The sequence below is a fragment of the Cryptotermes secundus genome, unplaced genomic scaffold, assembly GCF_002891405.2.
Source record: "Cryptotermes secundus unplaced genomic scaffold, Csec_1.0 scaffold122, whole genome shotgun sequence".
In the NCBI taxonomy this organism is placed as follows: domain Eukaryota; kingdom Metazoa; phylum Arthropoda; class Insecta; order Blattodea; family Kalotermitidae; genus Cryptotermes; species Cryptotermes secundus.
Window position 1 is genome coordinate 122,114 of NW_019738954.1, and position 17,961 is coordinate 140,074.

The 17,961-nt window shown below is 39.9% G+C and overlaps 1 protein-coding gene across 8 annotated transcripts in view; it reads right to left on the minus strand.

The window, feature by feature from the left end:
- LOC111871353 (ubiquitin-like-conjugating enzyme ATG10) overlaps positions 1–17,961 on the minus strand; it is a 647,673-nt gene that overhangs the window by 99,086 nt on the left and 530,626 nt on the right. The window contains exon 1 of one of the 8 annotated variants that reach the window (XM_033754224.1): positions 1,766–1,942. The exons of the other annotated variants lie outside the window; for them this stretch is intronic. Within the exon in view, the coding sequence (XP_033610115.1) occupies positions 1,766–1,809 (44 nt within the window). The 5' untranslated portion in view covers positions 1,810–1,942. Of the gene's footprint in view, positions 1–1,765; positions 1,943–17,961 lie in introns of those variants that run through there. 8 annotated transcript variants of the gene reach the window in all.

Genomic DNA, 17,961 nt, shown 5'->3' on the forward strand with positions numbered 1-17,961 from the left:
CTGTTTATGAACTGCTTAGTGAAAACATAAGAAATTTGACAAATTCTATAGAAAGGAAAACGTAAAGTTTGTGTAAAGTAAAAAGTAAAGGTATCCTTGTGACAGGCCGTGGAGGCCCATAGCGTTGTGAGATGTTGAGGTTCCCACATTTTCTAGATGATGGGCTCACAGACGGCGGTAAGGTTGTCAGCCCTACGCGCCGGCCGCCCTTTACCCCCAAGAATATTCCTGGTATTCATTTCTGGTAGAGGGCCATAGTGCGGCTGGAAGGATTTGGTCAATTGATAAAAATACAATGACCTCATCGGAACTTGAACCCGCGACCTTCCGGCTTGTAGCACAGTGCCTCAACCAACTGAGCTACCGCGTAAAGTTTCTGCAGCTTCTCAGATGAAGTAATCATCCAGAATAGATACAGTGCTCGGAAATTAAGTCTTGTTTACACATTAATCAAGTCTTCGATGTACTTATTACTAAAAATTGGTTCATCTAGAGCATCACAGCTTACAGTCCCCATACTCATGCAATAGTGGGACCGAAGAGAGATGAAGTGACGGGAGAGTGGAGAAAACTGCATAATGAGGAGCTTCATAACGTGTACTCCTCGCTGAACATAATTAGAATGGTCAAGTCAAGGAGAATGAGATGGGCAGGGAATGTAGCACGAATGAGGGAGACCAGGAATGCATATAGGACATTGGTGGGAAAGCCATAAGAAAAAGATCACTAGGAAGACCAAGACGTAGAAGGGTGGACATTGTCAAAATGGATCTTAGGGACATAGGATGAGTTGGTATGGACTGGAGCGATCTAGCTCAGGATAGGGGCCAGTGGAGGGCTCTTATGAACACGGTAATCAACCTTTGGGTTCCATAAAGTACTGGGAAGTTCTTGAGTAGCTCCACAATTGGAGGCTTCTCAAGAAGGGCTCAGCTCTATGAAGTTAGTTCAGTGAAATACCAGCCCCCGTACAAATCCTCACAAGCTAAAACTCCTTACATTTATCCTTTTACGTACAATTGTGGTCTCTTTCCACGGGGTCTTGGCACCAGAATAGTACAGTTCTTATGTTGGCTATGAATAACACTTCACTGACCCATCTAAATCTATTTTCTTCAGTCACTTTGTTCACAGCAGCTAGAGCATACAAACCACGCAGCTCCATGTTATGTAACTGCACCCACTGTCTTCACCTTTCTTCGGTGAGTTTCTTAAATATTCTTGTTCTTTAAGTTTTATTTGAAAGTGCAAAATCAGGAGTTACAAAAGATGTTGTAATAAATAAAAAAATAAAGTTAAAAATCAGTCTTGTGTCTCGAACCCTGGCCTTTGCAATGAATAGTTATTTAATAATGCCGATGACAGTGGTCACACGGTCTAAGGCATGAGCTGTTTTCGCTCGCTCGAACGCTGGGATCGTGGGTTAGAATCCCACTCAAGTCATGGCTCTGTGTGTGCGTTAATTCTGTGTTTGTGAGTAGGTAGCGGCCTTGCGATGAGCTGATCACTCGTCCCATGAGTCCTACAGTCTGTGTAAAAAAGATTACGGAACTGAAGAGAGGCCAGGGCCCAACTAAGGGCTGGAGAACCACTGATGAATAAATGAATAAATTAGTTATTTAATAATGAACCCATAACGACTGAAACTGTATACAAAGTGAGGTATGTGTAAGCTACTTGGCGGGCAGTAAACAAAGTACACATAACTTGATTCACGCGAACAAGCTATGGTAGACCAGCGTATGTTACTGAAAACAAAACTTACCTAACCTCACCAGAAATGGTCAAATGAATCAGACTCACTGGCATCTGCCACCGTGACACAGGTATCCGAACATAAAAACTCGGAAAAGTACCCAACACCAAGTCCTAACGCGACTAGATTGAACAGTTCCAATACTATGACAACTTTCTCGACTAACGAAAAAAACAGTGATCAGACCTGCAGGAAGCACCCATATAAATCGCGCTTAAAATGTCTGTATTTGATTACAGAGCTGATTCTGCCATCTCTTACAGCAGAGAATAACTACTACAGATTCCACATTACTTCAGCACATTCCTTTTCTGCCATCTGTCGCCGGTGATCGAAACCATCCGTAACTTAGAAATAGCCCAAGTGTACAACAATACAGGGAATTTGACTATTTGTACACAATAATACAGGGAATTTAACCCTCTGTGTTAAAGGGGTGGGGAGAGTTAAGACATGAGGGAGTGAAGGAGGGGAAGGAGAGAAGAGAGTGAGTGAGGAGATGGTAATGAAATCAGTAGGAGGGGGCGGCGAGAAAGAGAGAATAAATGTGCGGACGCGCGCGTGCGTGTGCGAGTTGGGGCGCATGCGTGCACGTGTGTCCGGTAAAGGGGAATGTATTTAGGCGCGTCAGCAACGAAGGCTATTTGCGCCTGGATAATTTTTAAGTTAACGAAACAGTATTTTTAACACCGGGAAAGAAGATTCTGTTTCGTCCATTTTAAAACCTTATCCTCATAAATACCAACAAAATTATGTGAATTTCTTGAGTCAGTCATGGTCCTGAAACTTTGAGCTATGCTATTAGAAGAAATATTTGATGCAACTTCTGTTGAAAGGTATTCTGTGTTGACTGAAGGAAAAAAAGGAGTAAGCTGAGAGTAGGGAGACAGTCTTGCTCCTGACCGTGGTAAGCCAACTACGTGTATAACAGTTACTTTACGGGAATTTGCTTTTTTTCTCTCTTAAATTCCTCAGTCACTAAGGTACAAGTGGGATTCGTCTCTCAGCATGCACAGGACAGTTCCACGTTAGTCACAGCGCCCAGACCGGCCTTGGGGCCGCATGAAATGCGCGGCGGGCGTAGGGCGTGAAGATCCACTTCCTTGCTTCTAATGCAGTGGTGTAGAATCAGTGGAGCTTTGATTTTACATATCCTATAAGCCTTTATAACGGAGTACTTACGTAAAGGTAAAGTTGTCCGTGTGCTTAAGTAATTAAGCACTACGCCATGAAGGCGTATGGGGGGAGTGGATAAATATATACATGATTTCTTGACCTCAGCATTCGTTGGAGCTGAGTGGTTAGTGTCACGCCCCTGCCGCTTTAACCCGGGAAAAGAGCCCCGATACCCTTTGGATAGGAACCTGAATGGAATCATAAGGCTGATCTGAACGATGTGGAGAAGAGAAAATTCTTCACCCTACCGGGACTCGAACTGAGACTCCTCTGTCGTCCAGCCCGTAGCCAGTCGCTTTACCGACTAAGGTATCCCGAGTCCTTGCCGATAATGATGACATTACATAAATTATTTCTTTTCTTGCGTTTCATTTTACTTAGGCATGGATTATGACGAAACCCTTCACAGAATCATCCTTAAAGAGTCATCAATTTTGTGTAGTATGTTCAACAATTTTTGTGCGGTGAAACATACCAGAAGTGTTCTCAGCCGTGAGGAATGCCTGATAATTCCCCCAGTCCGTCAGTCTGTCCTGGTCGCTGTACGCATGAAACAATTCGATAACTACTGGAAGAATTTTCGTAAGTTTCAATATTGTTGAGCTCTAATGAAATCCGTAGTCTCATTCCAGTTGAAGCCTGAAATTAAGACACATGCATATCTGTGCATATCCCAGGCGCAGCTAGCTGAACATTTTAGCAGCGAAGACTGTCCGAAAGAAAAGTTATAGATATGAATAAGAAACATTTTATATCCAGTAAGCTTTTTGTTTAAGTCCTACATTTTCGAGGTAATTAAACAAAGCAGACGTTATGCCATCACCTCCGAACTTGTATGTGTATTCAACAAACAACTATTTTCCGACCAGACCGGAAGACTACCGAATTGTCTTTTCCTCGATACTAATTACACCAAGCTCCCTCCCAACATATTTAATTACAATATAAGTTATTTAGTCCATTACAATGGCCGCGCAGGCTAAGGCATAAACTTCATTCGCTCGCTCGAACGCTGAGATCGTGGGTTCCAATCCTACTCGAGGGATGGATGCCTGTGTGCTTTTATTCCGTGTTTGTGTTGTTCTGTGAATAGATAGCGACCTTGCGACGGGCTGAGCCCCCGTCCAGGGAGTCATATCGACTGCGTATAGGATTAAGAAACTGAAAAAGGGCCAAGATCCAACAAAAGGAATGTAGAGCCTTTGACAGATAGATAGCTAATTAATTATATTTGGAATAAGGAAAAATTGCCTGATCAGTGGAAGGAATCTATTATTGTACCAGTTCACAAGAAGGGTAATAAAACTAATTGTAGTAATTAACGGGAGATATCAATGCTAACTTCATACAAAATTCTGTGCAATATTCTTCTCTCAAGGTTAAGACTACCGGGGATCATCAATGTGGATTTTGAAGAAACAGGTCAACTACTGATCAGATCTTTTGCATTCGTCAGATATTGGAGAAAAAATGGGAGTACAATGAGAGTGTATATCAGCTATTCGTTAAATTTCAAGAAAGACTATGATTCAATTGGGACGGAAGTATTGTACAATATTCTGATAAGAGTTCGGGGTACCAATATAACTAGGCAGGCTGATTAAAATGTGTTTAAACGAAACATATAGTAAAGTCCGTATAGGTAAATATTTGTCTGATAAATTGCCTATCTAGAATGGTCTAAAACAAGGAGATGCTTCATTGTCACTCCTTTTCAACTTTGCTTTAGAATATGCCATTAGAAAACTCCAAGAAAACCAGGTGGAACTGAAATCAAATGGGACACATCAGCTGTTGGCCTATGCCGATGATGTGAATCTACTGGGTGATAATGTAGATACCATAAAGAAGAACACACAAACTTTAATTGACGCAAGTAAAGAGGTTGGACTAGAAGTGAACACAGAGAAAACTAAGTATATGTTGCTGTCTCGTCACCAAAATGCAGGGCAAAATCATGACATAAATAAAGGTAACATGTTTTGTAATTGTGGCACAGTTCAGATATTTGGGAACGACTATAACAAATCAAAACCTGATTCAGGATGAAATTAAGAGGAGACTGAACTCGGGTAATGCTTGCTACCATTAAGTTCAGAACCTTTTGTCTTCCCGTCTGCTGTCTAAAATCATAAACATTAGAATATTCAAAACTATAATTTTGCCTGTGGTTCTGTATGGGTGTGAAATTTGGTCCCTGACATTAAGGGATTGAGGGTCTTTGAGAACAGGGTGCTCAGGAAAATATTTGGCCCGAAGAGAGATGAAGTGACAGGAGGTTGGAGAAAACTGCATAATGAGGAGCTTCATAACTTGTGCTTTTCTCGACGTATAAATAGAATGATGAGGTCAATGAGGATGAGGTGTGGCAGGGCATGTAGCACGAATGAGGAGAAGAGGAATGCATATAGAATACTGGTGGGAAAGCCAGATGGAGAGAGACTACACGGAAGACCAAGGTGTAGGTGGCTGTACAATATTAAAATTGATCTTGGAGAGATAGGATAGGATGGTATGGATTGGATTGATCTAGCTCAGGATAGGGACCAGTGGAAGGCTATTGTGACCGGAGAAAATGAATGAATACAACACATAAATGAATGGGGAGGTATGGACTGGATTCATCTGGCTCAGGATATGAACCAGTGGCGGGTTCGTGTGAGCACAGCAATCAACCAGCAATCAACCTTTGGGTTCCATAAAATGTTGGGTAATTTTTGAGTTATTGAGAGACTGGTTGCTTCTGAAGCCTGACTCGGTTTCATGGAGTTAGTTATGCAGAATACAAACAACGCAACTGAAGCAGATGTGTACTCCAAGGCAGAACATTTCTTTCCATTCTTGTTAGCAAAACGTAGCGCCTGGAGTGTGCCACGTCACTGCCAGACAGGAACACAATCCGACTTGGCCATGAGCTGAATTACACACGTACCAGGTCAATCACCGAACTGTCTACATGCCTTAACCTACTTGAGGTTGGCTTTCTCCTTCTGAGAAGATACTCCAGTCTGATAGGACCCCACACACTGCTCAGACCTTGTACAAGCCGCTCTTTGAAGAAACCTTTTCTTTTTTTGCTGTAGTCCATTGTTTCTCATGTGCTGCGAAAATCGAATGACTTGGTGCAGGAAGAAGAACCTAACCCACGGTGCTTAAGATCTGAGAATTTAGGGAATACAGCATTACGCCCATTTAGGCAATTACTAGTATAATTCCGACCATCGCCAAAATGCGTCAATAGAGAAGCAACGTCTTCAAGTCTCATGTTAAAAATTATATTTTTCTCTCTCCTGGGTCGAATTTAGTCAATGAAAAACTTCAATGGTGTCTTTTAATTTGTTTTTTGACAGTAACAGGACAGTCCAGTAAACAAGGAAATGTACTGAGGAAATCCATGGAGCAAAATCCTTCTTCATAAGTTACCTCAAACTTCTATTATATAAGTGCACAATAAAACCCATATGGACATATGGAACACAGCCATGGGGCTGTATAAAGCCATCAAGCACAAAAATAATTCAAAGACTTCAATCCAAATTCTTGCTCTCAGTAACTAAAGCACCTTGGTATGTCTCCAAAAGCAGTCTGCTTTTGCCGGTTCTCACGGTCTCTTCTCTTGCGGATTTCTTATATTTTTCCTTCTACCCTGAAGATGGAGGCGATACGTTACTCCGAAACGTCGGTTAACACCACATACACACGGTGCCAAATCCCAGAAGACTGCTTTCTTCATAGTCACCGCCGTGAAAGCCTCAAATCTTACAACTATTACCCTCTCAAGAAGAACTTTACAGCATGGAGTCAGCTGGAGACAAGTAGGCTATACTTCCATGAGCCTTCCGTAACACACAGGCATGCAAGGTAATCTGTTGAGTTAAGTGTGAGCTTGCGCTCCTGTCTGTTGCCCATTTACGGGTTTGCGGCGCATTTGCTGCAAGAGTTCAATATGAACGCATAATATGACGTGATTTTACAGGAGTACTGCCTTTGAGGGCATTATTGCTTGGAAACAAACATAGGTCATGCAAATGTCACTGTGCATTTTCTTACCAAGGAACTGAAAAGGTGGCCAAGGTCCAGAGGGCTGTGCAGTCATACAGAGAGAAAAAATTCTTACCGACGTCAAAGCTCGTAGATTAAGCATATAAGTGACTTGTCCAATTGAAACTATATTTATTACTCAATTAAACAAGAAACGTGTACATAGGCCTACACTGCATTATGTTGTCCAATTTAAACTGTCAGTTTATTCAATGTTAAATAAGGGAACATTGCATTATTTGTCGTCAGATGGAAATATTGTTGCATGCTCATTATACAAAGAAATTCTTGATATTAAGAGACCTGTCTGACAAGATTACAAGAATATAAACTTGAATGCATGACGCATTCCCTGGTGATTCTTCCAACTATGCTCTGCCATACCCTGTCAGGCCTACGTAGGATACAGCCAGTGCAGCTGCACCTAAACACTGTGTTCATGAGTTTCACTTCACGGGTTTAGGTGTTCACCTGTTACTGACGAGCGGGATTCAATTCTCTGATATATGTCTCTTTGCCACTAAGCCAAGATCGGTTTCAGGAACCTCTCAGCCTCATAAATGAGTAATGTGCCCGGGGCGTGAAGCGATCACTCATCTCCATCTATAACCGAGGTTAAGACCGCGTAAAGCTTCACTCCCATTCCCGCATATAGTACAATTATTGTTCGGTGCGTGAAGCACAAGGACTTCAGAGTCATTGAGATGGGTCTTAATTTTCCTTCAACGGGGTTATGTTCTCTGTATGAGAAAGAATTTCCCTCTGTGAGATAGAAGGCAAATGTTTATGTGGTTCTGCAACACAAAGAAGAAGGCAAGAACAAAAGGGACGAAAGAAGACTACAGTTTCGAACTTAAATTTAGAATTAAATTTTATTTATTGCTATTTTTTAAACCCTCAAATGAATTTAACATTTATAATCCAACCGATCGATTTGACTCAAGCAGAAACGATTCTGACTTGCTTTCAGGAAGTGTTTCGTTCGAATTTACTGTGACGCACTACGGTCTTGAATGAAGTCATGCTAGGTTTTCTCAGTAGGCTCATGCAAATGTCGGGACGGTACCTTAAGTTAAGCCTCAAACGTTTCTGCCCACCTTCTTTACTATTACTTTTCATTGTTACCCAGTCATCCGAAGCTACAGGTCTCAGTTACTGGCAGCAATGTTAAGTAACCTCTCTATCTTTCTATCTATTTTTCTTATTGCTAGCGGGGTGGGACTAAGTCCCTTGTACCTAGCCTATTGTATCAGCCCCAGATGATAGGTGAATGTGATTGTGGACCAACTGGTGGAATGAAGATTGGCAGGGGAAACCGAAGTACTCGGAGAAAACCTGTCCCAGCGCCATTTTGTACACCATAAATCCTACATCACCAGACCCGGGATCGAACGCGGTCCGTCGCGGTGGGAAACCAGCGACTAACCGCTTGAGCTATGGCGCGGCCATCTGTCTATCTATCTATCTACTCCTTGGAAGGGGGATCAGCCCGTCGCAAGGCCGCTACCTACACACAGAACAAACGCACACAGACATCCATGCCTTGAGTGGGATTCGAACCTACGATCCCAGCGTTCGAGCGAGCGAAGACAGTTCATGCCTTAGAGCACTCAGCCACTGTGATCGGCGTTCAATAACTTTCAAACAATTTAAATTCCTGCTCTCTTAGTGAGTTTCGCTTTCCCTTACATTGGACACAACATAAACTTATGTTTTGTAAAGAGATAAATAGGTCCAGAATACATCACTGCTATAATATTCTACAACTTCAAATAAATAAGCATATAAGAGCTCCCTTTGCGGTGTGACTGAGTTTAGAGTTCTGAAGGTATTTTGATATTCAGTGTTACAATATATTTTGCGTAAATTGTATTTTCTCCGCACCCCACCCCGTTTTTAGCTGATAACTTGACAGGAATTTCTGAACGTCCATCCAAGATTTGCACTGGATTCACATTAATTTTTATACTGCAACATAATAAAGGCTATTGGCGACAACTCGTAATTTTAACTAATTAACTAAGTTCTTGAGAACTGACAGCTATTCAGTGGGTGAAGAAATCCTCTTTTTCTTTCAGAAATCTGAAGGTTTATTATCGTTTTCACATAGCCCGCCATTATATCCTGTTTCCAGCCAGCTCCAACCAATCCTTCCCTTAAACCTAAAAAATATCCAATTTTAATGTTAATCCTGTCATGTTCTCTTTTCCTGGCCAAATTCTCTATGCATTTCTCATTATCCGTCCCATTTGTTCTATACCTTCTTCATCCTTCCTTTTCTTTGATTTGTTGACACTAATAACTATGTTAAAAGTAAAAATGTTCCTGTGTATGTAATTATTTTAATCTTATACTTTTAAAATTAATAAATGTTTCATGCGATGATGAGATGATTATAATAAAAGAGGAAATTTTATGTGAGCAGCTAAAATGCTTCATCAAATAGATGACATTTTTTACAGCCCTACTACAGACAAAATTCTTTACCTTATACAATCATGACTCTTAAAATTGCTGGCGATAATTTTTTTAATAAAAATATTTGCACAGCCGCCTGGATGATGTGTTGTTAAACTGGAGACTTCAGAACTAAATTGGAAAGACCGAAAAGGCAATTAAAATTAATTCGGATAATATTAGAAAGGCCGGGCACGGTAGCCGAGCGGTCTAAGGCGTGTACTACCTTCGCTCGCTTGGAAACCGTGATCGTGGGTTCGAATCCCACTCAGGACATGGATGTTTGTGTACAGGTAGAGGCCTTGCGACGAGCTGATCACCCGACCAAGGTGTCCTACCGAATGTGTAAGATCTAGAAAAACCAAAGTGAACGGAGAAGTTCATGGAGGTAGGCCTAGGCCGACTGGAGCTGTAGTGCCAAGGGGGAAAAAAATTAGAAAAGGCACAAACAGCATTTCTTCCGATGAAGTCCATTTTGCTTTTAAAAAATCATGCATAAAGGCTCTATACGTTCTAAATTGATATGGGATTTTAAATTACATACACATGGCACTCCGAGGTCTGGTTCAAAAAGAGACAGAAACATTCATCACGAACGGAAAGAGAACGACATATGAACACGTTATGAGAACTTTAATAGTCCTCTCCTACGTCAAATGCCTTGTATATAATTCTCATACACGCCAATGAAAGTCCCGCGCACACATAATATTTAATGAAATAAACAGGAACTTGAAGCAAATAAAACAAAAGTCAAGCAACAGTTTACTGTACCCAGTATCCTTATTAGTAATTGAACATGTTGTTACGTGGCGTATTTTGCTGCCTATATATAGCCGTTAATGGTTTAATGTAAATATCTTTAATGTTGCTTGTATCAGAAATACATTATTAGGGTAATTAAGCCAAGGAGATTCATGTGGATATGCAGAACGCGTGAAAGGGGGAAGTTTCATCTGGGAAAGCCTTAAATGGAAGAGACCACTTGGGGGGGGGGCGCAGATAAAGGACTCTGATTCATGAAGTCTGTAATTTCTTACTGCAGAAATAGTCAATGATGATCACAGTGGCCGCGTGGTCATAGGCATGAAAAGTCTTCGACCTCTCAAACACTGCGGTCGTGGGTTACAATCCCGCTCGAGGCATGGATGCCTGTGTTTATTATGTGTCTGTGTTCTGCTGTGTAGGCAGCGGCCTTGCAATGGGCTGATTATCCGTACAAGGAGTAATACCAACTGTCTATAAAATTAAAATTTCAGAATGAATTAATTCTAAATGGATACAAGGTAGAGAGCCTATTCCGTCAAGGAAGAAGAAGAAAAAGAAGATGTATCATCTGGAATATAATGTCATGTAGTGCGTTGATTTTTACTGCAGGTTCAATGATGCTCCTGCGAGGGTTGTATGTTCCTTTGGTAATATGGTTAATATTATTGATAGAGCCCACATGGTTAAACACAGGATGTGTCACGCCCACCATGGGAAATGTTATCTGCTCGTGACTCAGGTACTGTGCAATCCGTACCGGCAAGCAATGTTTAAGTATGAAGAATATTATATTCTTGGGTGTGACAAAAAGTAGTTCGCTAGAAGTTCACTCATGTTTCCAGGGAAATGCAGCCACCCTCTTGGTCGAAGAGTAAGGCAAACAAGGCAGATAGCAAGTTTATTCTGCAGAGGTTAACGGAAGTGTAGAAGAGGGGCTTATGAAGAAACTTTGCTGCATGAAATATTTGGAGTCTAAAGTTTCAGACATTTCACTATAAATATTTATTTGGATTACACCTCCAAAAAAATCACTATTAATAAATAATATGAATTAAACATCCCCGTCGAGTTGTTAACAGTCCTGATCCATGCCTGGAAGGTCCTGGGTTCAAATATAGGTCATAAGACCACATATTCTAATTGCGATGTCTTGAGATCTCCATCGGCCGCTCCAGTTAAATACTGAGATAGTAGGCAGGCATCAAAATAGGCTACAGCCACTTCCTTTGAAATGGTTTATAGATCATTACTGACTACTACTCCCATGATTCTACGCCACAAAATCTGAGCTATTAAAAGCATCCTTTAATGAGTAACCAACAGATAAATGATATATAAATTGTATAATATGTAACCTGAACTGGGGGGCAAAGTTTGAAGAACTGACGAAACGGGTCAATTATTGTGTGAAGAGTATATAAACAGAAATAAAAGTTATTAGGAAGGTAGTAGTTGAACACTACTTGTATGCTAACGTTAATTTTAAAAATATATTCTAGGATATTTCTCTGGGAATCTCTAATATGATTTATTACAGTTCATTAACTTCAGGTATCCATCAATTTACTTTCTGTTTAGCTCATGTGTTTCGACTTGGAAGCCATCAAACTCTCCGCTATGTAATAGATTATTGGAAGGCTGCCTTGCGTACACACGTTTCATTGTTGTCTTTATATAACACGATAGATCTTTTACAAAATACATATTTAAATGTAAAAACAGCACAAATATTTAAATCTCAAAATATAAATTACCCGCAAAGTAATATTCACACTTCAAAATTATGTAAAATTAAAGGTGTTCAGTGGCAGTAGTGAGTCCTACTGTTGTTTATCGAAACCAAATTTGTTGTTCCTTATATTTCCTATTAAAACCCACATGTAACATTAGTTAATATCCGTTACAGTCACCAAGAAGACAATAATATAATACAAAATTGTTTTTCGTTGTATTCACTTTCATAACACATGCCAAATATTTCTTCATTTCTGTTACAATAATCCAGAAAACAACAATATAGTCCATTAACTGTTTTTCCTTACATTTCCTCCTATAATAAACACATTATTATATCAGTTAATTTGTTACGATAGCAGAAGACAACAATACTCGTATAATTCAAAATTGTTTTACGCTACACTTCTTGTTCTAACCCACACATATTTTGGTTTATTTCTTATTTAATAACGCAGAAGACAGAAATAAAATTCGAAATTCTTTTTACTTGCATTCGGTCTTATAACTCATTATATACACGTATATAAGTTAATTTACGTTATAATTATTGCTATTAATATTGCTAACATCTTCAGTTGAGTATTTGTTAGTTTTTACTTATGTTCATTTATGTTTTTAATTAATTTTCTTCCCTAAGGAAGTGACGTATGCTTATGAAATAACCTCACTATTCGTGTGTGTCCCATTTGTACGAAGGTTAGTATGCCCATACGCAATTACACGAAACACCAAGATTCGTACCCTTTAATTTTCTAAAATCAGAAATAAAAACGGGCACAAATTTGTCAAGTGAGGGTCACTAACGCGTCTTCATATAGGATTCTGAAATGATGCACAGGAATACATGTTCGAAAAAAAGAAGTACAGTTTCCTAAGGAATTTTCCTGTCTAGAAAACCGAAATTAACGGCCGTCGGGATTCGTTGCACTGGCCACGCGACACTAACTTCGCCGACAAGCAGCGGTCGCTCTGTCGGTATAGTTCACTTGCGGACTAAAGCTACGGAGTTTTATTGTAAGAAATTTTCGTAGAACGTAGAACAACAAAATGGCTTCTGAATTAAATTTTGTTTTTATGCTGACAAATTAATGACTGGAGCTGGGCGAATGCAAGTTTGGTATAGAGATATATCATCAACATACTAAAGTACTGCATATGAAATACTGTTGTAAGTCATCAATTATAAACATTCCAAAGACGCAAACTTAGATATTGTTCTAACGCAAACAGAACATGAAACTGAATAATAATTTGTTCTTCCAGATATAAGAGATAATAATAATAATAATAATTTGTAAAGTATTTATAATTAAAACAAATTACAATCTGGCTCGACTAGGATCGAGTAATATGAACATATGTCCACGACTCCAGCAAGCTATGCCATGAGCTGAACTGAATATATTTCCACATTAGAAGTTTGCATTATCTACATACGATATTAACAACAGAAGTTCTGTAAGATTCGAAGTTGCAAACAAGAAGAAACAGAATATCTAAATTTCATCCGAAATTCTCCTTTTCTCTGCAAAGTTCTAACCATCCTTCCATCTTCTTAATGCACTTTGTGTTCGAAAATATTTATCTACTTTTATTATTCTACCGAATTTTGATAAATTATCCTGATGTTTGAAGACTACCGACTGTTGGACAGCTGATCACCGTTGCCGCGCAGTCTAAGGCATGTGTGTTGAGGCATTAGTAACAGCCTAACAAAATACACATTGCTAACCAACTATAATATAAAAAAATGTTAAACACGGCCCGGTCCTCTAAGGGCGGCAATTTCTTCCCCAAATCTCCCGTTAATAGAAGAGCCACGAAGACACGGACCTTAGCGGTTTGAGATTTTAAACATTTCGAATTTTAATAATTTTTAACTCAACAACGATTTGTCTTAATTAAAATCTGTTTGTAAAACTTGCTATGATCAATGCAATAGTAATTCATCAACATGTCGTTGTGCCTTCTGTGGACGGCACTTTACTGACCGAAACATGTAAAGGCAGTCATATAAATATACATTTGAGTCACACTGGACGATGTCAAATCATTCTGTAATAAGGTAATTAATTACTAAGTTGCTAGAAGCCAGATTTGATAGTTATAATTGGGTCTCTAAATGAAAGTACAGAGTTCTATGTTTCTTTTGGGGACTTCATAGTGTTTTAAACATGTACGTGCAGCAGTAGAAACGAGGGCACGCGGTAGCGTAGTTGCTTGAGGCACTATGCTACTAGCCGGAAGGTCGCGGGTTCAAGTTCCTTTGAGGTAATTTATCTTTTCAATTGACCTAATCCTTCCAGCTACATTATGTCCCTGAGGTCGTCTCAGCCTCTAACAGAAATGAGTACCAGGAATCTTCCTGGGGGTAATGGCGACCTGCGCGTAAGGCTGACAACCTCACCGCCATCTGTGAGCCGATTGTCTAGAAAATGTGGGAGCCTCGACGTCTCACAGCCCTATGGGGCCCATGGCCTGTTACAGGGATAGCTTTACCTTTAGCAGCAGAAACTGAACTGCAGAGGAGATCGAGTTTCATTTTCATTACTTACAGAGACAGTCAAAAAACTGATCACTTCAATCGAAACGCACTCACATACCTTAGAGGCAGCAATCAAATTATTAAAAGTTATTTAAATGAGCCGGAGAAGTTCATGGAGGTAGGCCTAGGCCCACTGGGGCTGTAGTGCCAAGGAAAAAAAAATTAAATGAGCTTCGTCCTATAAAATGTTTTCCTTATGACTGTGGGGGTAATATAATGCCCAAAATGTCGCGTGAGTACCCTGGTACTCATTTCTGTTAGCCAGGAAAACTAGGTGGGACTGAAATTAAACGGGACACATCAGATGATGGTCTATGCTGATGATGTGAATCTACTGGGTGATAATGTAGATACCATAAAGGAAAAACACAAACTTTAACTGACGCTAGTAAAGAGGTTGGACTAGAAGTAAACATAGAGAAAATTAAGCATATGTTGCTGTCTCGTCACCAAAATGAAGGGCAAAATGATGACATAAAGATAGGTAACAGACGTTTTGAAAATGTGGCACAGTTCAGATATTTCGGAACGACGGTAACAAATCAAAACACAATTCAGGAGGAAATTAAGAGGAGACTGAACTCGAGTAATACTTATTACCATTGAGTCCAGAAAATTTTGTCTTCTAGTCTGCTGTCTAAAAACATAAAAATTGGAATATACAAAAATATAATTTTGCCTATGGTTCTGTATGGGTGTGAAGCTTGGTCTCCGACATTAAGGGAGGAACATAGTCTGAGGGTGTTTGAGAATAGGGGGGGGTTGAGGAGAATACTTGGACCGAAGAGAGATGAAGTGACAGGAGGGTGGAGAAAACTACATAATGAGGAACTTCATAACTTGTACTCGTCGCCAGGTATAATTAATATGATTAAGTCAAGGAGGATGAGATGGGTAGAGCATGTAGCACGAATGTGGAGAAGAGGAACGCATATAGGATACTGGTGGGAAAGAGAAATGGAAAGAGACTAATGGGAAGACCAAGGCGTAGGTTGGTGGAATACATTAAAACGGATCTTAGAGAGATTAGATGGGAGGGTATGGACTTGATTTATCTGGTTCATGACAGGGACCAGTGGAGGGCTCTTGTGAACACGGTAATGAACCTTCGGGTTCCATTAAATGCTGGGATTAATTCTTGAGTAGCTGCAGAATTAGCGGCTCCTCAAGAAGGGCTCAGCTCCACGAGTGAGTGAGTGTACGGACGGGAATCTGCGTCACTCCTGCTAAATTCTGAATTATAGAAACTTCAACACTCTGGGGCCATTCGGAGTTACTTGAGTTAATACAGTGGTGTGCAACTCACAAATATTTAAAGGTGACTGCAGTTGGACTGCCTCCATTCTCCAAGAACCCCACCCCTCCTTCAAAAGAACAATTAAAGTAGAATGGGGGAACATCTGAATGTATCTAAAATAGACAGTGTGAATATGTGGGGGTGGATTACTCTTGTGAACACAGTAATGAACTTCGAGCGTCACTAAAGGTGGGAAATGTCTTAACTAGCTGAACAATATCTGGGTTCTCAGGAAGGGCTCTTCTGCCTGGAGTTAGTACGCTTATTGCTTTGTGTTGTATTGTAATACAGATGAATTGCAAGGACACTATGCCGTGTCTAGATGTGTTGGTAGTGAATAATAATAATTCAATTCAATTCAATTCAATTCTTGGTTTTATTTACGTGCTGTACTCAACAGCTGGTAGCCAATTACACAGTCAGCACGAGGACACAATATACAGAGAGATTGATGAAAATAGTACAAAAATTCAGTTGCAAATATGCACAATTGAAAGAACACAATTTGATGTTAGAGACGAAACCAAGCAGTGTCTAAGTAAAACATATGTCAAAGGTACTACAAAAGTAAATATATTAATGATGAAGTGACAACAAGTGTCCTGCAAAAAGTTACATGAACAAATTAAATAGACAGATTTTTTAATAATAATTACAATAATAATAAATATAATAATAATAATAATAGAAATTCATTATATTTTAGGACTGAGAAATGAGATGTTTAAATAATTAATTGAGAAATAAATCTGATGCAACTATAAGAACAATTAAATAGTCAGATTTTTTAAACTTATTTTAGAATTACTAAAAATGTCTAAAGAATTACACACTAAATTAGCAGCAGAGACACATCTGGCTGAAGGGCAGTGACTAGAGGAGCAGCAGAACAGGGAAAAATAATAATAACAATAATTCATTTGTTTTTATCAAAAAATTCTTCAGGGTGGACAGGAAGAATACGAACATTCTGTCAGAAGACTCGACCATAGGGTAACACGTGAAGACCTTCGGAAAGTAGGTCACACTCACTAACTTTCTGAACTAATTCTACGTCACAGTCTTGCCTCCAATCGTTTGAGAGTGAAATGTAAACAGTGCAGTACATATGTGCGACCGAATACGTCAGTGGTATTTAATTACGGCCGTGTGGGATTTTAAGAGAGGGCTCAGCATAGAAACAAAGGATGTGTTTTAGCCTCTGAGTGCACACTATACAAAACGTAACAAAGATATGACCTCAGCTTGTCTCTAACTGTAGCAACGCAACAGACATTCAAAAGTTTTTCAATGCTTTTTTTTTCTCTCTATTCTGTTACTATCGACCAGTTTAAAAGACAAAGCATAACACCTCTGGAGGATTTGGCAAACTCTGTTTCGTGGTTAGCCTTCGGGCAGCGTTTCGTCCTCTGCCTATTTTCGTTACGAAAAATGTGATGGCTTCCTTACCGATCTAAGTGAGGCCTTGTATAATTAAAATTCTTCCAGAATAAATTACACACTCACCAGGAGGAATACTTTTTTGTTTCCTTTGCACTACAGCCCCAGTGGGCCTAGGTCTACCTCCATGAACTTCTCCGCTCACTTCGGTTTTTCTACATCTTACACATTCGGTAGGACGCCTTGGGCGGGTGATCAGCTCGTCGCAAGGCCTCTACCTGTACACAAACGCAGAAAAACGCACAGACAAAAACTAAACATCCATGACCTGAGTGGGATTCGAACCCACGATCCCGGTTTCCGAGCGAGCGAAGACAGTACATGCCTTAGACCGCTCTGCTACAGTGACGGGCGGCGGACTACTTACTAACATATAATATATTCAGCCCAATTTCCTGATTTCGTTAGGTAACATATTGTATAGTATCATACCTGCAGAAGTGTGGAGGTATGATTACAATTGCCGGCATTATCATCTGATCATATTAATCCCACGCGTAAGCGCCCCAGTCAGCGATGTCAGTATTTCAGTCAGAAATCAATCACCGTTTAAGTCTCAGCGTATGTAATCTAGACAAGAGAAAACGCAAAGAGTGCCTCTGAATACGGAAGTAAGCGTTTGAGAACTATCGCCTTAAACAACTAATAAAACTTCACTAAGTAATGTAAAAGTAACCTGAATATATCAGTAACATTCCTGTAGGACCAATACAGGAGGTACCATTCAAAATAGTTGCAAGTGAT